The sequence below is a fragment of the Topomyia yanbarensis genome, chromosome 2 (assembly GCF_030247195.1).
Source record: "Topomyia yanbarensis strain Yona2022 chromosome 2, ASM3024719v1, whole genome shotgun sequence".
NCBI classification, from domain to species: Eukaryota; Metazoa; Arthropoda; class Insecta; order Diptera; family Culicidae; genus Topomyia; species Topomyia yanbarensis.
This window is the reverse complement of record NC_080671.1, coordinates 318,227,121-318,253,084: the sequence shown is the minus strand read 5'-3', so window position 1 is coordinate 318,253,084 and position 25,964 is coordinate 318,227,121. Positions and strand designations below refer to the sequence as shown.

The 25,964-nt window shown below is 38.1% G+C and overlaps 2 protein-coding genes across 2 annotated transcripts in view; one reads left to right on the top strand and one right to left on the bottom strand.

The window, feature by feature from the left end:
• The window catches only part of LOC131683712 (uncharacterized), a 37,637-nt gene extending 25,163 nt beyond the window's left edge, over positions 1 to 12,474 (top strand). The window contains exons 3-5 of the mRNA XM_058965947.1: positions 11,542 to 11,702; positions 11,768 to 11,896; positions 11,964 to 12,474. Coding sequence (XP_058821930.1) covers positions 11,542 to 11,702; positions 11,768 to 11,896; positions 11,964 to 12,072 — 399 coding nt within the window. The 3' untranslated portion in view covers positions 12,073 to 12,474. The remainder of the gene's footprint in view (positions 1 to 11,541; positions 11,703 to 11,767; positions 11,897 to 11,963) is intronic.
• LOC131683706 (kinesin-like protein KIF3A) overlaps positions 1 to 25,401 on the bottom strand; it is an 80,309-nt gene extending 54,908 nt beyond the window's left edge. The window contains exons 1-2 of the mRNA XM_058965937.1: positions 25,245 to 25,401; positions 24,975 to 25,187 (exon numbers count right to left, since the gene is read on the bottom strand). Coding sequence (XP_058821920.1) covers positions 24,975 to 25,187; positions 25,245 to 25,250 — 219 coding nt within the window. The 5' untranslated portion in view covers positions 25,251 to 25,401. The remainder of the gene's footprint in view (positions 1 to 24,974; positions 25,188 to 25,244) is intronic.
• Between the last annotated feature and the right edge of the window lie 563 nt (positions 25,402 to 25,964).

The window sequence follows — 25,964 nt, the reverse complement described above, 5'->3', positions numbered from 1 at the left end:
CAAATGAATTTTATCTATCACACATATCGACTCACGTTCTAGCTCACTCGCCTGTTTTCATATATTACAATTTGCTATATACCCTCCCCATTAAAACATAATTTATTGAAGGTCTTTCAACGGTAATCTTTTAATTAATGAAGTATCTCACTAGGTGATTGGCATTATTTGGCTGATCCATCTAGTAAAAATAGGCTGGTCTGTCCAAAAAATATATTCAAAAGAAATGTTCCATATTGAGAACTGTGATGAGGAAGCCCACGCTCGCCAACGGAAATATACAGATTCTCTCTGTACTAATGAACTTAAGTAAACCATCTTAAGGTTAAGTATTTCTTGATCGATTAGTGGTGGAAAAAATGAAATTATTTGAAAAAAAAACTTTATTATGCAACATTCGCACTACCAGTTAAAACGGGTTTTTATGCTATCTTGGTGACATTTTTCTTGTTGCTAATTATTAAAACGTGTTATAACTCTGTAGTGTAAACATTGTATTATTAAACCAATTCTGCAGCGTTTTATGTTATATAGGTGTTTTATGTGGTAATAGGACTGACATAATTATATCTTCAGTACAGCGGTTTGTTTCATAATTTAAAAAAAGATTTATTTTAAAATTAAAATTTGTATACCCAACCGTTCTATTTGTTGTAAACTTTAAAACGCAATTAGAACTGTGTTTTAAACACATAGGGTAGGACAAATACTCTGACTGGATAAACTGGAAAAACAATTTTAAGTCCAGTAACGCTTAAGACATGGCTTGAATTTGAATCGAAAAAGAACACCCGCTTAAACTGCTTCCGGGGCGGTAAGTTCTGTTTTGAAATTTTCCATTGTGTGCAGTACGAAACAAAAGTGTTTGAAATTAGAAAACAAAAAGTTCTGCTGGGAATGTGATTGTTTCCGATGCAATTACACTCAGGTTTTTTCACACAGGGGATACAGGCCGTGAAAATGAAAACCGCGTAAATTTAAAAAAACGCGTAAAAAAAACCTGAGTGTACTCTCCTATATAAAATACTACGCTGCTGAACGGTGCAAGCACGTTTTCAGATGCCTTACCGATAAAAAACATATAACCGAAATATGAAACATATGAAAACCAATAGGCTCTTTACCCTACGCAGCTATAAAGCGCCGTAAACATGGATTAACAAGTTACAACGCACACGCATGCATAAAATAAATATATTTTTTTCAAACGCAACACTCTTAAGCAGCACACACCGTATTGAATTAAATCCAAACCACCCCACCCACCCACTTTGCAAATCATTCTGTGACACCGTGCTGGTACCCGAAAAATCCGCACACGGCCACCGCTGCCGAAAATGCATAGCGTCTACCGCTTATTGTAGTGCCCAGACGCTGCAGCCATGATCTTACCCGTTCGACGTAAGAACAAAAACTGATTCAAACGGGTACGCGTCACCTCTATTTATAAACTAACCGTATATGGTTTAGTCACTTAGGTGCGAGTGTGTGCAAATGCCAACGTTGCCGAAAATCGATAGCGCTTATTGCATCGCCCGGAGACGATGTGGCTCGTATGGGATAAGAGCAACAACTGATTTAAACGGACATGCGTCGCTTCTATTTATGACTTTTCGTCTTTCATTGAGTCACTAAGCTGCCCTCTTTTGACGGCTGTGTCTGAGAAATCTGCCTCACGAATGGTAATTTTCCCGTTTTTCGTGAACTTTTTAATTTTACCAATTTCCAAAAGTCTACTTTTATTGGGGAGATATTAAATTATTACCAATATTTAAGTTAGGTGTTTCTGAATCGGTTGGTGTATGAATGATTAAAATCCATCTAGTAATATCGGAGTTATAAGCGTGCAAACCTTACATAGTTTCGTTACATGGGAGATAGTTTAGATTTTAGAATGACACCTAGCCCCAGATAGTGGAGTAAGACATTTTTAATGTCAAAAGTTTCGGTTGTGCGCCTCCGGCCTATCGTTAGGCGTCGGCGTTTGTTAAATATTACCGGCGGAGGCGTAGCGCAGCGGCGTGCATGTCTACCCGGGAGGCGCCATCTTGGTTTTCAAAATGGCATCCATGGTCTATTTCTCTCTTCTACTGACCGCCACCTTTCAAATGACACCCATATTGATGATGGTTGTCGCTGTTATGTGGTAACCGGAAACCGCCATCTTCGTTTTCAAAATCGCGTCAAATTCCCTTATTCAAATCTATCTGGAACCAGTGCCGGAATGGCCATACCGAGGTTGTATAGGAGGGTATGATTTGAAGAACTTCACATTTCGTATAAATCTATGAATCCAAACAGCTGGAGTATGATAAAAAAGTATATACATTTTTTAAGTTTATTCCGGAACAGTTCTCCGGTCGCCAAGATTGGTCCAATTCATGTCCATTGTGAAGGATCAATGGAAAATGGTCATACATAGGCCAATTCATAAAATGTCTACTTAAATTTATAAGATGATTCTCCAGAACTCATCCACCAACCCACTTCGATGTCGGATAACGGGTGTTTAATAAAAAATGAGATTTTTTAGTCATGTAGTTAAGAACAAAAAAAATTCAGGGAGTTCAGTTTTTTTATTAAAAAAATAATATTTATTCTTCAAAAAAAACGTCAATGAATATTGGAGAAGGGGCCCTGGTCAGTCGTACGACGCAACTTAGTCGCGATGCTCTCACAAGAGCGCTGGACGGCACTGACGTCTATCTCTCGGATCCTGGTGGTCAACTACTTATTATCCTCGGCCCGCCAATTATTTTTGTACACTAGGGCACTGAGGGAGCTGAAAAAATCTTCGTTGGGACGGCACTGGGGCAAGTTTTTTTTTAATTCGTTTATTTGACACGGCTCAATGCGTTAGTTTAGAGAGGGGGGCATGGGTCTTTTATACATTTACAAGAAGTAAAAAATAAAAATAACAATAAATTTTATTTGGAGCCTGTAAGATTCCGTACGCGCAACTTGCTATTGCGAGCGAAGATCTTTTTTCGCGTCGGGAAGATGTTCCTTCTCTCCTTCCTTCCTTCCAGCATCGGGGTTATCCATGTCTCTCTCGTTGTTGTTTACGTCCGTATCATCATCTTGATTACTGCCATAATACTCGCGATCAAATGTTCCTCCTGGCTTCTTGCCCTTGCGGGCTACGAATGTGAACACTCCATCCTTGGTGGTAGTTTCTTCACTGATGGTATTAGTTGTTAAGTTTGAAGCTTTTGCAGTTGTCATTATTTCCTTAACTGCAGCCACAAATTTGGCAACCGTTTGTGGTTCAGGTAAAGGTATTGGAGCCTGTGTGTTGGCATATCTTTCTGGGGATGAGCTTTCCTCAGCTGTTTCTGGGCAGGGTTGTCCGTAATGTGCCGTTTGTTCACAGAACTGGCACGTAGTTTGTCCTTGATATTTACGAAGAGTTCGATGTGTAATTGTATCACCCTCTTCTGTGTTGTACTGCAGGGTAAGGTAGGAGGGAATTGGTTGATCTACTCGCATTCTCACCACAAAGACACCATTTGAAATACTTGGAAAGTAGTTTCTTTTCATGTGTCCTCCGTAATAGATTCCAATGCTCCGAAATGCGACATGAATCTTTTAATTGCCACTTTACAAGTAAGTGGAGATAAATCATGTAATTTAACTTCAATATTCCCATTGTCCATGTACATAGAGGTATCTTGGTATCAGCATTGTCACAAACAAGCAGGTGTTTTAGGTTGTTCTCCGAAATGAATCTTTTCGCCTGGGCGAATTTCTTGAAGGTTATCAGCCTGACGTGCTCAAGCTGTATGCAGGTGACTTCCGAAAACCGAAGCTGCATTTTCACCTTCAGCAGATGTTCCACATCACGAATACTTGGTCTTGTGCGAAAAGACCTGAAGTCAATAGCCACTGTGTTAGGCCGAATAATCACGTTTTGTTGATGAGACTCAGTCATCTTGATAGATCACGCAAGAATAAAAATAACGGTATCCTTTGTTGTTCAGACAATGCACACAAGTAACTGTTTTCTTTTATTCGCTTTGCACTGGCTCGGACAGAAGCAGGAGCACACTAAGTATCGTGATCGATGCCTTTGATGACTGGGGCAAGTTGGTCGTGTTCCTTTCTTTCGGCACGTACGGTATCTTTTCTGCTCAAGATACTCTAGCGTCTTCTTGGCGTAATGGGAAGACGCCTTGTCCGGCCATCCGCATGATGCTCCTTTAAGAACGGCAGAAGAATTTTCTCAAGACACATCTCCTGGTACACCTGATGATTGGTGACCAGACCGCTCGGCTTGAAATCCCTCTGTCCGATATGGCGATGTACAGCATAACTTTTTGTCAAATTTATGCTTAAACTTATATTTTACTTCGAGGGTGTTGCCGACTTACCGCTGGAATAGTAGCTATCATTTCCTGGAATGTGGGTCTTCGAGAGCGGAAAGTAACTTTCGTCGTCCAGCACGAACGACGTCCCGCGGTAGTTCTTCGTCATCCACCGGCACTGCGATTTCACGATCGCTATCTGCTCGTCCGTGTACGCGGGGGATCGAGTCTTCTTCCGACAGATGATGTCCTCCATCTTTAGGGTTCGGTGAATCAAGGTATGGGAGCAGTGATATTTTCGGCCGGCGTCACGCAAACTCGTTCCGTTCTTGTTGTCGAACAGCTGTTTTCAACGCTTCCTTCTTCTTCGTCATTATCTTCACCGTACGGTCGCTCTACACTCAGGGATACCAGGATCCGGTGAACTGTAATCACGGGCACGTTTTCGTCTCGAAAGTGGTCTAGCGTAAACTTTTTTCCACGATGACCAAGCGTTTCGTAAAACCGTACAATATGCTCGCGGAGTGCTTGCTTTTTCGAAGCCATCTTCGATTGAACGGACAGCACTTGAGCTAAAAAAACCATGCCATCCAATTCTAGGGAGTACAGATAGCAATTCTCTTGGAGAGAAAAAATTACGATCTTTACTGTAATTACAGAAAGGTTTTGAAAACATTCTCATTTTTTATTGAACACCCGTTATACCCCACGGGGATTCCGGAAGTGGTCAACGGATTCGAAAGCTAATAGGAACACAGAAACTGGACTAAATTCCAAATTTATACGCGTTTCCATCCAAATCGATCAAAAATTGAGGAAATGAGAGCTCAATTAAAATAAAATTATAACCTGGTACTGTAAAGGTTAATATGAAACTAGTCAGTACCAGTTGTTAGCCTTCACATGGTTAATCTGCGAGTGCAATTCTGGGCGCTATCCTTCTTACAGCTGATGAGATTCTTTCATGTGTGTAATGTTTATGTTTGTTTTGATCGCGTGAAAACAGTAGAATGATTAATTTTACAAATCATGCAATGGCACCCATGATCCGGTACCAACTAAGAAATATTTCGGCGCAATGCAATATAAGGAATTGCATTTCAACTAGATTTTTATTTCGATCAGGTTAAATTTAGCACGCCAAGGAGGCGATAATTGGATTTTTAACGTGAGAATAGATACATTGAATAGAACATTTATTTTCATCTATGCTGAATATTGAGTCATTTCTGCTAGTTGAGTATTATATACTACCTATGATCGCAAGTCAGTCTCATAAAGATAGGTGATCCCATAGAAAAAGAGACAGATATGTGATCATGGACAGCATAGATGTTTAAGAAACAGTACACTGATAATTTATTCTGAGAAAGCTTATAGACAATATAGCTTCATTTAAATGTTTTTTTTTCAAAAATAGTGGGGCCCTCTTCCTATCGGATCCGAAATACTCCCATCACTCTATTTGATTTGGTTTTTGCAAAAATATTCTAAATCCTCTTAAAGGTATAAGACGAAAACAAACGAAATTCCTTATGATCCTATGGGTATTTTCGAAACAGTCTTGACGGGTCGGTGTCCGAAGTCGATGTTTGACATCATGTTGAAAAACAGGATGGCTACTTCCGGCTTAACGAAATTCGCTATAAACTAATCCAGCGGTTCTCAACCTTTTTCGTCTCACGAACCCCTTTAAATCACACTGGGTTGCTGCGGACCCCCACCGATAACCATCGATTTTATATGCTATCAATATGGTATTTTCCGTTTGTTAGGAAACAAGACAAATATTTTACTTCGCGGACGCTCAGCAACGACTTCACGGTCCCCTAGGGGTCCGTGGACTCCGGGTTGAGGATCACTGAACTAATCAATACGTCAGTTATGAAAATTTAAAGCCATAGTACTCAAGTGAGAGCAAGGATAAGAAATATAAAAAACGGAAAACTAGAAGTGGCAGGGTCATTAGAAACAGGCTTTAAATTTTCTGAACTAATCTTTTGTCTTCTGCTGGTAGAAGCCTTGCGTAGGCAACATTACTAAGAATCGCTTAAGTCTACCAACATGTCTCACGGCAAAGACAAACTTGCTCCTCTTTACCATGAGAATCGACAAAATAGAAGTCACATAAAATTACTACTGCCGTGAGACATGCTAGTTAGACTTGAGCAATTCGTAGTAATGCTCGACTCCTGCCAGCAGAAGTCAAAAGATTAGTCCGTAAGATTTTAAGCTTGTTTCTAATGACCCTGCCACTTCTAGTTTTCCGATTTGTGTATTTCACATCCTTACTTTCACTGGAGTATTATGGCTCTAAATCTTCATAACTTTCCCTACTCAGTAAACTTTAATTACTTACTTAAATGTAGTTAAAAATTGAAAAAATGTGACTAATATTAATCGAAATGAAAAAGGAAATAAAACTATTAATAGGGGTATTTTCTGAAGTATTTTGACGAGTGGATGTCAGAGGTCAATGTTTACGATGTTGGACGATAAAGTGGTAAAAAATCTAATAAACTTTCATAAAAAAATTATTATTGTGAATCTGTATATCTGATACACTGCCCATAAAAGCATAAGAGTCCCATATGGATTTTTGTCGAAAATGAGTTATCTGTTGGATGGTATTCTGTATCACCACTGAATCACAATGCACAAATAAGATTACCAGGTTTGTTTAAAAAAATATCGAAAAAATAAATACCAAAACATGGTTATCCCATCCATAAGGCTCAATGAAAATGCAAAACTTGAACAGCGTTTTTCTCGTCTTGCTGTTTTTCAATATGGGACTCTTATGCTTTTATGAGCAGTACAACTTCAACTCAATATCGCAACGGCACATTTGATGACTCCTAGTTGACGAATTCTACTTCGTCAATTCGAAACTCATTCGAAAACAAACCTATTGAATGGGCTATACAGAATTTGGCTAAACCGGAAGTCGCCATCTTAGAATCCAAAATTGTGTCAGACATCGTCATACACCTACCACATTTGCTTGTCAAGTTATTTCAGTGGATATCCATATTGATAATGGATAACAAAAGTGTACTGAAGCCGAAGTCGCCATCTGTTCGTCAAAACCATTTATAAAATACCCATATTAACCCTAGAACGGTTTCCTAGGGTACATTTGTACCCCAGAGCTGTTTGCAATCTCTCTCCGTTGAAAAGTTAGTGTTGGCGCCATCTATGCGGTCACAGATTGAACTAAAATTTTCTAACCAAAACATAACTCGTATTATGTACTGCAATTCTTCCGAACATACTATTCAGCTAAATCTAACCATTAATCCACAAAAATGTTTAGTTTGTTAGAACCTAGTACTGATACACTATCATGCACTGCTAGGCCCCATGCAAAACTGACTCAGACATCACTTCGTTAAAAGTTTAAGAACTTTTCCTATTGGAGTCGGATCGCTTTGCAGTCTTCAACAAAGTTGTAGATAATAAAATTATCTTCTTAAGTTTCACTTTTGGTGATAATCTGATGTATACAGTGCCACCTAGCGGCGAAAATGTGAGCAAGTGGGTTTTCTCCATGTAAATTGTCGAAAAATCCCATACAAACTTCAAGCACGTTGGTCCGGTAGCTAGACTTGTTCGATTTGGCTCAAATTTGGAGCAGACACTCCTGGTGGGACTAGGAATCGACTCAGGGGTGGGCCGATTGAGTTTTCAAAAATTCATTATTTTTCTGGGCAGTCTAGTGTGCACCGTAATAGTACAATATTTCGCTCATTCTAGCATTATATCAGCATTAGATCGGCATATAGGGCTTAACGGCTCTTGAAGACTATCCTATATGCAGATCCAAAAGAAGATTTAAGGCTACGTTATATTACTTATTGGTTACTTGGGCTGTATCATATTGTTCGTTAACTAAATCTAATATGTCATCCCCACAACGAGACAAGGTATTGTAGCACATATAAGACGACATTCCATATTTTCAACCAACAATCCCGGATAATGTAAATGAACTTATTATGCAATGGCAATTTGAAATTATCGTAAAACAGAAAATCGAATTGAGGCTTGTACGTCTACGTCTGCTAGAGCACATCAAACATATTTTCATATGAGGCTGACGAAATCGGGTCAAAGAGATGACAAATATCGGGGGTAGACAAAACCGGGTCTTGACCTTATTAAAAAGATAGGCAGTATTCGAAGAAGTTTCTTGTGGACAAGTGTAGAACGACAGTGTTTCTACTTATTTAAAGGCAGCGGCGCAGCCAAGAATTCGGTTTGGTGATAATCGAACTTATTGTCAAAATGGAATAATTCCGAAACCGTCATATTTGAAGCTTAAATGCTTCAAAGAAGTTTTCGAACATAAAACAGCACATCTTCTGATATAATAATTTGAGTAATGAATTCTCCTAGAAGTAATTATGGAGAATTCATTCTTCAAAAAATAGCAACAGACATCGTGTCTTTAGCATATATGTTGCGACTGTCCTTTAAAACAACCTTGTTGAAGGTATGAATACTACGTGTAGAGAGTACATCGAGCTATAAAATGATATTTACGAAATGTTCTTAACCCTCAAAAAGGCAAGGGGTCTCATAGGCCCGCCTAGTTAAAGTTCTCTGGTTTCAATGACCTTGTAAGTTTAAATACAAATGATCTAGCGTGTTCGGGCTTTCAATTCTCTCACTGATACAGCGACAAAAAAGGGGCTTTTGATCGCATTGGGTCTTAGGAGCGATGCTTCTTGAAGTCACAATTTTAGCTTGTTTTTTGAGGGTTAGTTTTTTTAAATAACTTTTTTGTGAGCTTCACAAACTCAAGTCTTGCATAAAATAGGAATTTTGTTGCTTTTAAAAAGCAGAAGAGATTTATCATAAATAGTAATATTATAATAACTTATTTTAAAAGTTTTGTTTTACAAATAGCTTTAAATATTTCGACCATAATTACACTGAACACATGGAGCATTCATGTCTTCAACAAAGTGGTTTGTAATAGCACTCTGAAAAACTTTTCGAACTTACTTTGATGGAAGAGTAAATTCTCCACAATTACTTCTAGGAGGATTGACCGTCAAAATTATTTTATCAAATAATGTGCAGTTTTATATTGGAAAATTCTTCGAAAATACTATACCTCCGAAAATGGCGGTTTCGAAATAATGTGCTGTTGACCTTAAATTACTGTTTTCGAACATTTACATAACCTATCAGTATAATTGATAATAGAACAAAAATGAAATGATCATAAAAATCGACAAGGACCTGCTAGAGTCAAACGGAAAACGCCGTTTTGCTAAAATTCCCTTTTACTATCGGAAAGTTTTATTATCCTTATGAATCATATTACGTTTTCGTCCCAACTCTACACATTTCCAGAACAAAAATATATTCTGCAAATGTATATGCATTTTTTCGGTGAGCAGTTCGATGTTTGATGGACATTCAAACTATTCCAACCTCGCTTCCCATTCGAAAAAATGAACCTTATCCATTGTTCGGTACATCCCTTCAAAAGTGAGCCCAATATTATTGGAAATCTGAGAATTATGATAAGTTCAAGAACTTCGGAATGAGTTTCTATTGGAGTGTTTTGTTGCAGGTATTTGATATTGATGTGATTCGATAGTTATGGGATCCCGACTAATAGATCAGTGACAGATCAGGATTCCACAATTTTTCAAAAGTTCTCATGATGCTTAAAACAATAGGTTCTTAATGTACTGATCAGACAGTTATTAATGTATTGAATCAAATCAGTCAGCTCAGCATCCATAGATTTGATAAATTTCAATTTTCAAGATTTAAGAGAAAATTCTCAGACTGAAAAATGAGTCTGAGAATTTTCTCCTAAACCATTTTGTTTAGGAGTTAGTATCTAAGCATGTTTACTTTTGCATGTCGTATTATAATAGCTTTACAGTATCCCTCAAATGTTTTCCTTTTATCATGTGGCCTGTGTTAAGCCAAAGAGGACCAAGCGCCATTTTGAGGTACTTTATCTAAAATCGCTTTAACATCCAATGTAACACCAGGAACTCTAATTTCTATTATGTTTTGGGAGCTCAAATAGCAAACGAAAGCAAGCAAGTGTTCTTTGACTTTCTACGTAAATGGTAAGTTATCGAAAAATGAATTTTGGTACGAAAAATACACGAAAAAAATTATGGCGCTTAGCTTGGTTTGGCTTAACGCAGGCCATGTCAAAGATATATTATATGGATTTCAAAATATTAATTAACAGTACATGTATCATAGAATCCATTTACAATCTCGCTGTGAACATCTCGCACATTCTTCAAAAAATAATCTTCTACTACGAATCTAACACATGTCGATGATGAATCACCCTTAGGTATGAATCACTATGTAAGGCGTAAATGTACCTGATTGGACAGCAGTAAGTCAGAGCGAACGAATCGCCTCTATTATAGCTGCTAAAACTGGCCAGCAAGAGAAGAATCACACTGAGTACAGAAACCAAACCAAGCAAATAGTGAATTTAGAACTCACTTGTTATTCGAATCTATTCAGTTTTTTGTCGCGGTTGAAAACTGAATGTCGCGGAATGTATTAACCCCTATGCCTCTCCCGACTATAGTGGTCCCACAGTGTTAATTATTAGTATCAAGCTGATTGCTTCATTTCCTCGGCGACGCAAAAAGTACTACGTCCGAAATGTATAGCACGACTGATCTCGAGGCAATTATATAAGACCCGCCAACACAATTAATAGCATTCTTCGGTGTGATAAGGTATGTGAGCCCTTGATCATTTCTTTGGTTAGAATGACACACTATTTCATTGATTACTTGACCAACAATCAATGGATTATACTTAAATCGTGATAGGACAAGCGAAAATTCAAATGCAGCGCCCATCGTTTCATGTTACGGATTGAAGATAAATTAATAGGTTAAGTTGAATCAAAAAACACCCGGTTACCCTTAGCAATAACTCTAAACGTACACACGAAAATAAATTAAAATTTGACTTTTTCTTTTTAAACATCGACATTGACTTTTTTGAATGAATATTGAGCCCTCTTCAACTCCATGAATCAACTTAATATCACTCAAATGAAATTTTTATGGCTGACTTCATGTTCCATGTTCCGTGTAGCATATGCGTGTATATTACACCTATATGGGCAATTATAGCGACGGACGGCATCACCTACAGCTACAACAACAAAACTACAACAAACCAACGATGATTTAAATGTAATTTTCTGCTTCTACTATAATTGCAGGCTGTCGCCGTTATTTGCATCGGACTCATCGACGATCCAGTCAACAATTCTCGATTCCGTGTGTTTGTATCGGCTCGAACAGCAGCCCTCGCTTATTCCACTTTTGTACCGTTTCTAATCTTCCCCGTGGTCTATCTGCTCGGCAAAGTACTTCAAGAAAAGTATGGCTATCACAAGCAACGTCGATGGGAGATTATTTTTAAACTGTTTCCCTCTTCCATTACAGCGTCCCATGGAAGCTGCAATCCTTGCTGAATTTGACGGCATTCATTATGTACATTGCCACAGCTGCCTGCATCTTGAGTGACTGGTCCGAAGCAAAAACCAGAAGCTATTGGCCACCTAACACACAGCGGTAAGTTGCTGGGTATTATCGATAAACGCCCGTGATAACCATAACTATAACTATTAACCATTTCCAGTATGGACTTCCAGTGTGGCGCGGGGGCACTGGCCATTGTTGGGGCCTTGTTGTTCCTAATTGATCTGGTTGTTACCGTCCGGTTGGGCACAAAGGGAGACATCGAATAATGCCGCTGACCAACGTAGACTTTCAGATTGTAAATAATTGCAAGAACATTGTACACAGTATTCAACAGTACCGGAATTCCTGCAAATCATGCCGTCCAAAATTTCCATACTTTTACAGACATTCCAAACGGGAGAACTTATAGATCTATGGACCAAAAAGTAGCGTTAAGAAGCAAGAACTATTATATTGTTTTCAAGAGTATTGTTAAATTATTGACGAAGCATTTGACATCGAAGTATGGAATCACACGAGTAGCGAATACCTGAAAGTGTATGCTTTTAAATTCAAAGCCATATCAATGACCTAGTGTTAGAATGAATGTACAAAAGACACAAGTTCAAGTTTGTTTCATCGTAGATAAGTAATCGTAAATAAATGCTCTTTCGAGAAATACTAGGATATGACTATTTTTGTAGTGTTGTTTGACGTCTAGCACCGTTTAGATGATCCATCTCGACACAGGTTGTGTTGATTGATAGGATAGTTGGGTCGCGTACCCACTTTGTGTGCAGGACTTTCTTTACTGGAGTGTGTTTTTATGTTGATTCATTCTTGCTTTTCAAATTGATCGTTTCGCTCCTTTTGCTCAAACTCGTATTTTTATTTTTCAGACAAAGTTTGTTAGTTGCTTTAGTTTTGTTCCTACATTTTGTTGTAGGATGTTATTGATTGGTTTGAAGTATTCTATGACGTAGAATTCTACTCTTTAAAGGTTGTATTTTGGACATTCATGCAGTAGTGCTGCAGATTCACTTGAATTTCACACATTTCACAAAGGTCGTCTCCCAGTCCCATCGATATAACCATCCTTGTGAGTCTTGAACGAATCCTATTCAGTATTCTTGTTTCGTCTGTGTTCAGATCGAGATTGTGGCACCAGCTCGTTCATGTATCAGAAGTGAGTCGTGCCTTTTCCTGTTGAGATTTGGTTTCGGTATTCCGTGGTCCAAGCACTCCATACTTATTTTTCCACTAGTTTTATCGTGTCTCCCAAAGAAAGATATAAGGAGACATATAGTATCAACGATAGTTTGTGGCAGCTGTTTCGATCCTATCTTACAGATCGAGAAATAGTTATTGTCATTGGAGCGGGCATCTCCATTTATTTCAACGTCAGGAGTACCCCAGGAACCGTTGATGTTTCTTCTTATCTGTTAATCTAGTTCTGAAGACTCCACACCTGTCCTTCGCAGCCGATTTCAAGATGTATCTTCTCATCCACTTTAGTGAAGATTGTAGATTACTCCAACAAGTGCTTGAAACCTTCGCTGATTGGTGTAGCTCGAACCGCGTGTGTAAATCCGAAAAAGTGCTCCATGATCTCATTCTTACGGAAAAAGACCCGATTTGTTTTGAGTGCCGCCTACTGGATACAGAAAATGAGCACGTTAGTCACGTGAAGGATCTAGAAGAAATATTAGATTCGCAACTTACGTTTAAATAGCATGTCTCCTGTACAGTTAGCAAAGCATCCCGAGTACTGGGAACTTCAGGATTGCCAAAAAATTTACGGATATTTATTGTATTAAATCCCTCTTTGTCGCGGGCAATCCTGGAATATTGATGTGAAGTTTGGAACCCAAACTATAATAACGGTTTTGAGGGAATTGAGTCCGTGCAATTTCACTTTTTACGTTTTGCGCTTCGTAGACTGCCGGGGAGAGATTATGTCCGTCTACCCAGTTACGAAAACCAGTACCAGCTGATTCATTTGGAACCCCTGCTTGTTCGAAGGAATATAGCAAGGGCTTTGTTCGTTTCTGATGCTTTGCGAGGTCATCTGGATTACCCAGCCATCTTGGAACAGATTAACATTAATATCGCACCTCAAATAACGCGTAACAACCTTATGCTCCGATTGCCATGTCGACTTACTAATTATAGTATGCATAGAGCCATTATTGGCCTACAAAGAATCTTCAACCAGGTCGCTTCAGATTTCGATTTTAGTTTTGCCAAACTCTGAGTCTTCGAATCTTCAATGAACCCGCTAACTTCGGTTGATTCCTTTATTATCGGTTGCATAATTGTTTTTAATTCATTGCTATTATTATTTTAACGAACATTTTGAAACAATTTGACTGTTAGGAATAAGTTTAGAATTGGGACGCCATTGGGGCTTTGAAATGTCTGTTGGTGTAAATAAGACAAATTCAAATGAATTGAGCTCCTTTTGTTTTCCTCTTCCTGCCTTCACCGCTTTCAGTTCGACGTTCATTTCCTCTTTTTCCGCAATGGCTAGGAATCGACTGGATTTGTATATGTCGCATATCAAACTGCTTGTAAGGCTTCCGAGATGAATCAGACCAGATAGTTATCCTTCAGCAATGCATTACCAGTCATTATCGCCGCTTTCTCGTAGCTTTTCCTCGTTATCATTTTTAATTGATTCAGGTTGCTCCGAGGAGTACCTTCGTATTACTGATATGGAAGTTTTCGTTTATTTTGAAGCTCTCTACTTCGTGGTTCGTTGCGTCATAATTTGCTGCTGCTGTTCCTTGGAATGGATTCGATCCGTCGGTGTAGATGACGCTGTAGCCTTAAAATTTTTCCTTCCTTATCTCGAGAAAAAAATTCCCTAGAAATGCCGGTCGGAACCTTTATTGGACTTTTGATCTTCGAGGAGGTTAATATTTATTTTTTTAGCTTTACATTTGTGATGCTGAATTGTTTTTCCAGCTGGTGATCCTTGGGCTGTAGTTCTGGACTGAAATGAGCCGTTGCCTGTTCCAACGTTGATCGCTTTCTCGATGAAAGTTTAGAGCTGATTCCGATGGAAGCTTGGTTGTGAGAATTTCATTGAATAAGAGTAGGTCAATCTTGTGGGACTTATGTGGGTAGCTTCTGGGTGTGAATACGCTTACCCTAGGTCTTCATCCTCGACAACTAAACCTGCCAGCCGCTTACTACTGAACGGGAGGGCTTTCCACGGACTAAATCAAGTAAGCACGATCTCCAACCACCAATCTCGTTTTTTGATCTCGTCTTCGTGAATGGGATTGCTCTGCCTGATTGTTCTGTGTGAGTGAAGCTTCTAGTGTGATCCTTTGGATAACTATCATCCCGCCTTAGAAATAACAATTTCTACCATTCTTTCGTAATTTTCGCAAAACTGGTCTAGCTACATTGCGCCGCTCCCTGCTGCTGATCGAATGGAGTGTACTACATGATCATGTGGATGTAGATGCTGCCGTTGACCTTTACAACCGACTACTGCTTGACTGTGTTGTAACATTCGTGCCTAAATGCCAACATCCTAGGAAGCCTCCATGGTCTAACGCCATGCTTCGAAATCTAAAGCGTAATCGTGCCAAAGTTCTTCGTGCGTACACAAATCAACGATGTTCTTTTCTCAATCGCTTCTTTGCAATAGCCAGTAATGACTATCGCAGTTACAATAAACTGCTGTACAAAGGATATGTGAATCGCATCCAGCAAAACTTACGAATAAATCCTTAATAAAGATTCTGGTCTTTCGTTAACACGAAAAGAAAAAGAAACTGGCCTTCCATCTAAGATAGTTTTCAATGACGAAATAGCGACTGCGACCTCAGCAAAATGCTCACTATATGTCCGTTACTTCTCGAGTGTTTTAACGACTTATATGTCATCTGCTATCGAGCTCGAAAATGCGGTTCGTGATATGCCCGTTGACGCTGTGGACATGCATGTATTCACAATTTCAGAACAATCGGTTTTCTCTGCAATTCGCAAAACTAAATCGTCGTTTGCTCCAGAACTAAGTGGTATGCTACTACTCCAGGACTAAGTGCTACTGTTCTGAATTATCGTGGATTAACTTCATTGCTAGTTGAGTCGAAGGTTTTCGAAACGCTGCTTGCCGACACTACATTAGCACTTGCTAGCACGGTTTCTTCCCCGGTAGATCGAGTGAGACAAACAACTGCAGGAGGACACGATCTACACAGCTCTTAAGGCTGCGTTTGACACTGTTAACCATGAGATACTGTTAACGAAGCTTGATAAACTTGGATGCACTGCCCGATTCTGCCGTTGGCTTCGATCAAACCTTATTCACCGTGAAGTCGTTGTTCAAATTGGTGACAATGTATCTTAATCCTTTTCCAACCATTCTGGAGTTCCTCAAGGTAGTACACTTGGTCCGCTACTATTTTCACTGTTCGTGAATGATGTAGTTTTCATCTTAATGCGTGGAGGAAAACTGTTCTTCGCCGACGACTTGAAAATATTTCTAGTTATAAGGAAAGAAGCTGATTGCCGGGAGCTACAGCATCTCGTTGATACCTTTTGCAGTTGTTATAAAATAAATATGATGGTTCTTAGTGTTGCTCAATACTTGGATTTCAGCTTTCATCGAGCGAGGATTATGTTTACTTTCAGCTACAACATTGCTGGAACTCAGCTGCAACGCGTTGACCATTTAAGATTTGGGCGACATCCTAGATGAAAGGCTACACCACTTCTCAGCGATCTTTGTCAAAGCAAATCGTCCACTAGGTTTCATGTTCAAAATATTCAACGAATTCCGGGATGTCTTATGTTTCAAAGTGTTATATTGTTCACAGGTGCGCTCACAGTTGTCGAACGTCGTTTGGTGCTCCTACAATGCAACTCGGAGTCAAAGAATTGAAGCCGTCCAGCGCAGATTCAATACGATATGCGTTACGTCAATTACCTTGGAATGATCCGCTGAACTTGTCACCATACGAAGACCGTTGTCGATTATTAGGACTCCACACCTTAAAAAAATCGTAGACACTCCTCGCAAGCTATCTTCGTCAGGGCAGGAAAAGTTCGAAAAATGAATTGATTGCTGTTCAAAGCTTCACGAAGCACCTTCTCAAGCATACCACATGCAATCGATGAGTTTGACACAATCGCTGCGAACATTTAGGGGTAAAACTTATCTCTGCTCGGACGAAGCGAGCTTCGCATCTAGTTCGCTTTTTACAATGTTCGAAAAAGTTCACATTAACCTTAGAAGCACACATCGTCGAACACGAGGTAAGCTCTTGGCTCGTGGTTTTTGCGTTTTTGGAACATTTCCACAGAGTTTCGAAGCGATATTCGGTGAACACATATAAAGCGAATACCTCGTTTATTTGAGAATCGCGAACATCGAAGTTTTATATCGCTTCAAGCATCAGCATCATGAGGCCACCGCGAACATGTTCGCTACGTGACTGTCTGTCTTAAAATCATAAACTGTAAATCTTATTTTCAGTATAAATAAAATGGATAATTTTAAGATTATAATTTAGGGATTAGGTGCGTCGCATACCTTACCAATTTATGAGCCACGAGTTTGAATGAGCGTAGTGGTAGTGAAATTCAAATTCTTTTTTTCGGAATACAATTATGTTTACTAGCTACTTTGATTGCAAACTCGTCTTTTCTTCTTCAATCGGAGTATATTTTCCCTGTCAAGGAGTTTAGGTGAAGATATATAAAGTATGTTTAAGGGGGTAAGGGTTTCAGCGTGAATTTTTTTTTTTTTTGGTGAATGGCTCTTTTGGATGAAATGATACATTATAATGTACAAAAGTTTTGATCAATTCTCTTCGCCCAAATTTCTAAAAAAATCGCAAATAGTGTTTTTTAACGCTAAAACCATTACCCCTCTCTTAATAATCTACCTATCTAAAACAAAGTCTTCCTAAAAAGAACAATTTTCGGATGGAATCTCACAGCTGACGTCTGAGTTCAGTTAGACGGCGAACTTCAGTTATTTGCATCCACTGAGGGGTAGTTAGGCGTAGTCCATTGGCCTTTGTTTTCAACTTGTTGCGGTTTCTAACGTTCTTGCGCAACATTCCTAAATCGGCTAGTCATATTCACTCAATAATATGCGATGATTTGTGTGTTAAACGTTATTTTTAATTTTACCAAATGAATTTATTAACCTAGTACCTACATACTTGAATTCATTATTATTGTCATTAGTTGAATTATAATGTTGCATTCCAGGCACCTGTACCAAACCAAGAGGAAAGCTTCCAAATGATTTTTATAATATTGTTTTATAAGTTTATTGGTTGATTACCTAATCACAAGAGACAAAATATTTATTTTCAAACATTTTCGACAGAATCTGTTCACTTAATAAATGAAGTGTCAAACTTATTACATGTTCCACTTTTATGAAATTTATTTCCTGACTCCTGTACATGTGTTTTGTTATAAATAATGAAAAGGATATTCCAACTTGTTTGTATTGTATTTGTTAACTAATTACTGATGGAGAAACGCAAAGAACTTACAAACAATGTTCTAAAGATTTTTTTTTGTTGGAAATCCAAAAACAATTCTGAAAAGGACAAAATTTGGTTTATCTTCTCCATGATGTAATCGTTCCTTATTTGACTTTTACTAATAAAAAATAAAAGTAAGAAATATTTAGGGCCCCCTGTATTTTTTTTGAATCAGTTATAGCCGAAATGCTTTATGTAAGGAAAATGAGAAGCGAAATAAATAACTCCAAGTAGAATGAAAGTCGTTCTAAACTCGAACTTTTTCGAATACTGTCTTTCCATTATTATTCGCTTTTTGTCGCATTCCATATTTTGATATATTATTTTGAAGACCCATATTTTAGTTCAATACAATAGTAATTCTTCAAAAGGGCTAATAAGACTTTTGTAAACAAACTTATTTCCTTATTTTTCCGCTACAGAGTTGAATTTTATGAAAAATACACATGAATCAACATCTTTGCCCTTGGTAGAATGGATTTCAAATGTTTTCTGTGTTGAAATGATAACAAATTAATGGCGATTTCGCTTGAACCTGAAACTGAGTCAGGTTCTAACCCCAACCGCTGTCAGTTCATACATTTTGACAGCAGTTGGGGTTAGGAACTGACTCAGTTTCGCCCAAACAAAAACCACATAAGAGAAATCAGCAAAACAAAAGTTTGTTCACAAATCTTATTAGCCCTATTCAAATGTTGATATGGAATAATAAAATCAATCAAGATCAATTTCGATTTTTTTTTTAATTTTACGGTGGTGTAATCCCTTAAGTGGTTGATTTAACGGCTTCTTTCAAAATTTATCGAACCTACTCCCATTCGTTCATTCGTTAGAGTAGTTTATGTTAAAGAGAGTGTACTAAATTAATAGGAACACTTAAATTTAGGAAGTTATGACCCTCGCTCCACAATGCAGTTTGCGACAGAATTGCTCAACTGAAAATTGTTAAATGAAATGAATGAAAACAAACATTAGACTATAGCATTTTGTGCGCATGCACTTCAGAGGTCCAAGAGTTACAATTCCTGTTCTAGTTCTCGGATCGCCAACACATTTTTTTCGATTTTTTGGCCCAGTTCTCAAGGGAAATCCTGTTTTTAACTTTTTGCATACATATGTATTCATAAAGTATTAGTAATAATTCAATTGTCCGTTCATTTTAAAAGGCTATTTTCTATAACTTTACAACTGATTGAATTTCACTTTCAAAATTTCTCTAAATATCATGTTCTAAAAGTTCTCAACCGATATAATATTCGAAAACAGTTATAAAAAATGTCTCATCACACTGGTAGATGGATTCAAAGCGTTTTTTTTAAATAAGTGCACGAAAAAACATGCGCCCTTCTAAAACATACTTCTGAATCATGGTTTACTGTTAGTCGAAAACAAGATTTACAAAACGACCAGAACTGCCAAATATGAATCGGGAATGGTCGAGTTTATTGACATTCCCTATTTATTTCTAGGATTCATCATACACATCATGACGTTATTTATTTAACTGATAATCGATTTTTTCCTTTGAATGAATATCGATATCTTTATCCTCAAGAAACTGACATAACTGGTAGGTGACTATAGGAACATGACTAGTATAAGCGAGCCACTCAATACGTTGTGTACATTGTGTTTAACTTCATTTTCTAGCCCTAATTTATTTCATTTGAAAATTTATCCCCGCCCTGTCACGAAATCTTGATTTTATCCCTACTGGTAATATATCAGTAGGGTATCTTAAATAAACTTGTTACGTCACTTTTCAGTTAACCCCAGCATCCATAAGCTACACATTGTCACAATTATTTTTCACCTATTCCATTCTTAATACAAGGCCTCTGTCTAGAATATACTTTTTTGCATAACTAGTAGGTAGGTATTTGAATAAAAAAAACTGATATCGTCCGGCGAACATGTTAACGATGGCCCTCGCGATGCTAAATTGATATAATCTTTCGATGTTCGTGATTCTGAAATACTTCGAGGTAATCTTATTTTCTGTGTTCGCGAACATCGTTTCGAAGCTCCATGTAAATGTTTCAAAAATATCGATCACACGAACCAAGAGCTTAGCTCGTGTTCGTCGAAAACTACGCAAAAGCTTTTACATATCTTTCCGAACATCAATGAAATGAACAAGAAGCTTCATTTGTCCTCGCCGAAGAGCATGCAAAAGTATCGCCCAAATGTCCGCAATTACGATGGTAAGCGATTGTGATGCGAAGCTTGTGTATACGAACCAGTAACGCAAAGCTTCGCGCTTTGAAAGTATTCGAACATAGGTTCGGTTCGAATATTTCCTGCCCTGATCTTCGTATCTAAGCTTCTTCTTGCTGAATATGATGCTCCCGATCTCCTATCACAAATTAACCTGTGCGCACCAGCCCGTGGCTTTCGTCCTCCAATACTGCTGAAATACGCAACACTAACTACGCTGCCAACAGTCCAATATTAGCAATGATCCGTCGCTTGAACGATTTTACCGACATCTTCGACTTCGTCATTAGTTCTGCACAGTTTCGAAACCATTTGTTGCCACTTTAGGTTAATTGTGAATTGTTTAGTTATTGTTCATTAAGACTCTGTGTCAGTTCTACTTAAATTGTTTAAATACAAATACAAATACATATCCTGTCTTTGACTGGCAGCTGACCTGTTTCTGCCATGATAATATCACAGAGAACAGACGTCCATCTTCAGCATTCAACTTGTGTAAAATCTCTAACGGTTTCGAAGTAGTTGGGATATCCAAACCAGGTGCGCTACTGTCGTCATGTTTTTTTGTGGCTGAGTTCGACAAAATTAACAGCGGTTATTCCTCTACCCAGTCAAACTAGTCTGGAACCGGTTCGGACTTCCAGCATAAATTCGAGCTCGGAATCGGTTGTTTTCAAGATTCCATACTGAATCCAGCCAGGATTTCGATCCGGTTCCGGAACGGATTTGACGGATAGTTGGGATAGGTCGGTGTGGCGGCGCTAGTGTTTATCGTATATTAATTCAAATGTTTACACACGTTTTTTAAATATTTTTGTTCGACCATGGATGTCTGTTCTCTGTGATAATATGTATTGGTGTCGTTTCCAGATACCGCATTGCGTTGCTGTTTTTTTTCTGCCGAGAAGTTTTATGATGTGGTTCCTGTATGTGAGGGTTCGGTCAAGTGTGAAGCCAAAGTACTCATGGGTGTTGTTTATCTGCATTTTTTTTTATTTCAATTATAGAGGTTTTAAACCTTAAGGTCATTCACCTCTTCGGGTTAGAAAAATTTCTTATGAAAAATTTCTAACCCTATGTGCGAAGTCGTGGCTCGAACCCAGGTGCGCTGCGTACAAGGCAATCAATTTACCAACTACGCTACACCCACCCTCATTTATCTGTACTTCCTCATGTCCTATTTTCATATTTAGGTGATAGTACTTTTAGTTAAAAAACCTGTTTTAATTCACCTAGTGGTGCAATTGTGCCTTTCTCATTTGTCCAAACTACGACTCCATGGCTGGTTACGTTCAATACAATAGATCGACAGCCACGATCTTGAGATGTGACGTGTCGACACTGAAACATCGCTTGATACCAGTGGCAAATCAAGGAGGAGGATCCGGGGGGCCCGAACCCTGCCGAAAATTTCGACTTGTTGAGAAAATTTAAACTAGTTTCAATTTTAAAGTAGCAACCCCTCACTGCATACCCCAACCCACGCCTATACAAGTGACGACTTTTAGAGTGATTGCATAACCTTTCTATATGAGAAAGGCAAAAACGATCGTTGCCCATTTGCTGACGTTGAGCTCTCGTTTCAGCCTTTTGAGTGCGACCACTAGTTTCTCCAGGAACAGATTGATTTTTTTCTGTTTGCTCCCGCATATTCAGTACGGCAAAATCGTCTGCAAACTGCACCAGCTCACAGCATTCCTCATCTATTTCTTGCTGGGGGAATGTATGGAGAGCGAAGAGTGTGGGCATCTTTGCGGAAGTCCTTCGTTTATCTCCGTGAATCGCTTGCACTGTTCGTCTGCAATATCAAATGTGTGTGTGTAGTCACGAAACTAGTTTGTTTAAAATTCCAATGGAAACTAGGGTCCTCATCAGAGTGCTAAGTGCTACGCTATCGAATGCTCTCAATAGGTCCAGGAAAATATCCATCACTTATTTTTTTCTAGTTTCGCTTCTTGTATTTTGTTGATCAAGTAGTTTATAGAAGTTGGTGCTGAGCAATGTGGAATCCGAACAAGATCCTAGGCAAGTGATTTTTTACTTCTGCGATCTCATTTGGCAATTGCTTTATGACCCTGTTTATCTTCGTCAGGGGTATGGGTCTTTTCGAGGACGGGTCCTGTAAGTATTTTTCCTGTTCGTACTATGATTAGATGTTCCAGTCTCTGTGTTTTCAAAATCTGTTTCTTCTTCCAATTCGGCAAATTTGTTAGACAGCTTATGCCATCCAGCTTCTGCTACTTACAAGAACCCTCTTAACGAATAGGAGCGTTTTTATGTCCTTGAAAGAACTTGATGAACTGTCAAGTCGAGCGTCTTCAACTGTTTGACTACGTCGGTGTTTAGCGTATTAACATTGAATCAAAATTTTCAGATTTGATCTTTATACACTCAGGTTTTTATTGCGAGGATTTTTACGCGGATTACGCGTAAAAAGCCACGTTAATTGGAAAATCCGCGTAAAAACCGCGTTTCTTCGAAAACCCGCGTAAAAAACCCTCAGCAAAAGAATATTTTTGGAAGATTTTTTTGCACAGATTTCGCAAAAATATTTTAAGTTCTTTTGAATGCAAAAGCTTTTGAAGCTTTTCGGAAGGTGGTAGGAACGGGTCTGGAAGACTCCTTACGATCCGCACCTCAACAATATAGGTATTTTCGGAATGGTCTTGACAAGAAATTGATTTTTGACGCCATTTTGAAATCCAATGGAGTTTCTAGGGTCTGTTCTGAAGATCCTATCTAGCCAAACATGGGCCACGCCTGTTAACTCCCGGCCCGCACAGAGGCTCATGATTTTAATAACTTGATGACAGAACTAAGCTGGCGGCAAAATGACACTAGCTCCAAAAGCGAAAACACTCTTTGCGTTTCTGAGTAAACCCCTAGTCCTGCGTGATATTCTTCAAAAAGGGCGTTCAGATTAATCTGATGAGAATTAATAAAGTCGAAACATAGCTGGGCTTAGCTAGTCCTGTCACTAAGTTAGTATCACATTCAGATAAGATGAAGTGGAAACGAATTGTTATTGGTTTTGTGCCCTTAACGCAAAAATGTGGTTATGTGAGAACGTGACAAAAATTAAAAAATAAAATTTTTCTAAATATACTGCCTATAATCGCAAATCAGTCCCATAAAGACAGGAAATCCCATAGAAAATGGGACAAATATGCGATCATGGGTAGTATAGCATAGTGTATTGAATATTCACTTTAAAGCACACTTCAACTTTGTTTTACGAACGAACAAGAGCATGATGCATTTCCATAAATTACCATCTAATCACTGCAACTTTTATTTTCTTTTACGTTTCACACGTTTTAAAATAAAATAGAAGCGCAATTAATCTTGCAGTCGAGTGTACCGAGAAGTAAAAAAATCAATGAATGTACTTCACTAAATATTCGAAACTTGTTCAATGTTAAATAGTGTTAATGAAATTTAATAATTAAATTCTAACATATTTCATCGGACTTTGTTCGGATTATGTTGCAGTTTTTTACCTTTATGTAATTTTGAATTGATTTTGTCTTAGCAACTGCATCAAAGAATTTTTTTTCCAATGTGAATTGTTTATCTTCGGACAATAAATCCGACTACTTTCAAGTCAAGTTATAGAAAGCAATTAAAAATTGATCGAAATAATTCGTCACAAAAACAATTGCCATTTTATTAACTTAGCAACTTTATTGATCCATGTCATTATTGCTCTATTACTACTCTGCCCATAAAAGCATAAGAGTCACATATTGAAAAACAGCTATTCAAGATTTACATTTTAATTGAGCCAAATACTGCCGTTCTACGCATAATTGTCCCATGTATATAGAGAATCCCATAGAACATGGGACAAATATGCTTATAACGGCAGTGGGGGGAACGACCAAATTTTGATATTTTTTATATTTTCTAAACAAATCCGGCAAGCTTTTTTGTGCATTGTGATTCAGTGGTGATACAGAATACAATCCAACAGATTACTCATTTTCGCAGTAATTGCTTTAATTTGAATATATCGAGTGTCGGTGAAGGATATATTTTTCAGTGTAAAAAATAACCAAGGTCATTATTGTTGCGCTAGAAGTAGATTGATTAACCAATACATATATTTAGTCGATTGATTTTGATAGACTTTGAGACACTTCAAATCGAGTGTCGCCATTCATATACAGAAGAAACCGTGCATCAACTATTATCGGTTATTATCTTTGGGGCATTCTGAAGGTTTAAGGGCTGGCTATATACCTATTGTTACAAAAATTACGCTCTATCTTTGTATACAGGCAGTAAAAAACTATTCTCCATTTAATGGACTGATTCTTTGTGATTTTGTCTTAACTTTGGAATTAAAACGTTTCATTACGATATGAATCATACAAATCAATCAACCGTGTATCATAATCGAACAAGTAATATAGCTTGTAGCAAACAGATTGAGTATAAGAAAAACGCACCTGTGTCGATTCTTCGCCGAATATGTTGTCAAAGAAGTACACCTTGGGTGGCTCGCTGGAATTAGCGTTCGGTTTGTAAACTGTAATGCAACGGTTACATTTGTCCGCTTTAATCACATTCTGACAGCCGGAATCAATCTCATTTTTGTCCATCGGTCGAACTCGAACCACAACTCTTACATTTTCGATTTCACCTTCCGACTTGGTTTCCTCCTAAAACGACACAGTTCGGCATATTATGACAACCATAATAATATTTTATTTTCCTACCGGCATTTTTCGAAAATTTTAATGATTAATAAATAGTTTTAACAGCGAAATTCACTCATTTATTACCAGACACTAGCAAAAAGGATTACACAAACATATAGGACATGAAAATTCGATCCGTTTTGCAATTTTCTGCTGTTTGTTTTGACAACCAACGAAATAGCAAAAAAAGTTGGTGAAATTAGCCTTTTACCAGGGGCAACCCAATGGAGAGTGGTTCCGAGAAAATGGTGGCCAGATTAATTTTACAAATGTTGTTTTATACTACAGACACTTTATATAACAGACTTGCGCAGAGAAAAACAGTAAAGCCTATAGGATAGGATCCACCAGCTCTGTCCCCTGTTTTTTAACCAATTTTGAACCAGCTCGTGATTGGACGAAAGTGACATCAACAGACGTTATGCTTGGAAACAAAATGAACTGAAGGGATGCTTGGAAGTGTTGTCAGATATTGCGATATAAAACATAAAATGGCTACTGTTTACTGTGCTGTTTTTTTGTTTTCTCGAGATTTCGATTTTCTTTTCATAACTTCCAGCTGTAATCACCCGAAAAAAATGCACAACAGTATTACAGCATTTTTTATTGTTAAATTACAACGAAAAACAATGTTATTCTGGAAATTTTACAATGGAAATATAATCACATTTGTAGTTTCTACATCCAATTTCATTGTAAACCCGATTTTTACATGGAAAAAGGGGTGTCGTTAAGGGA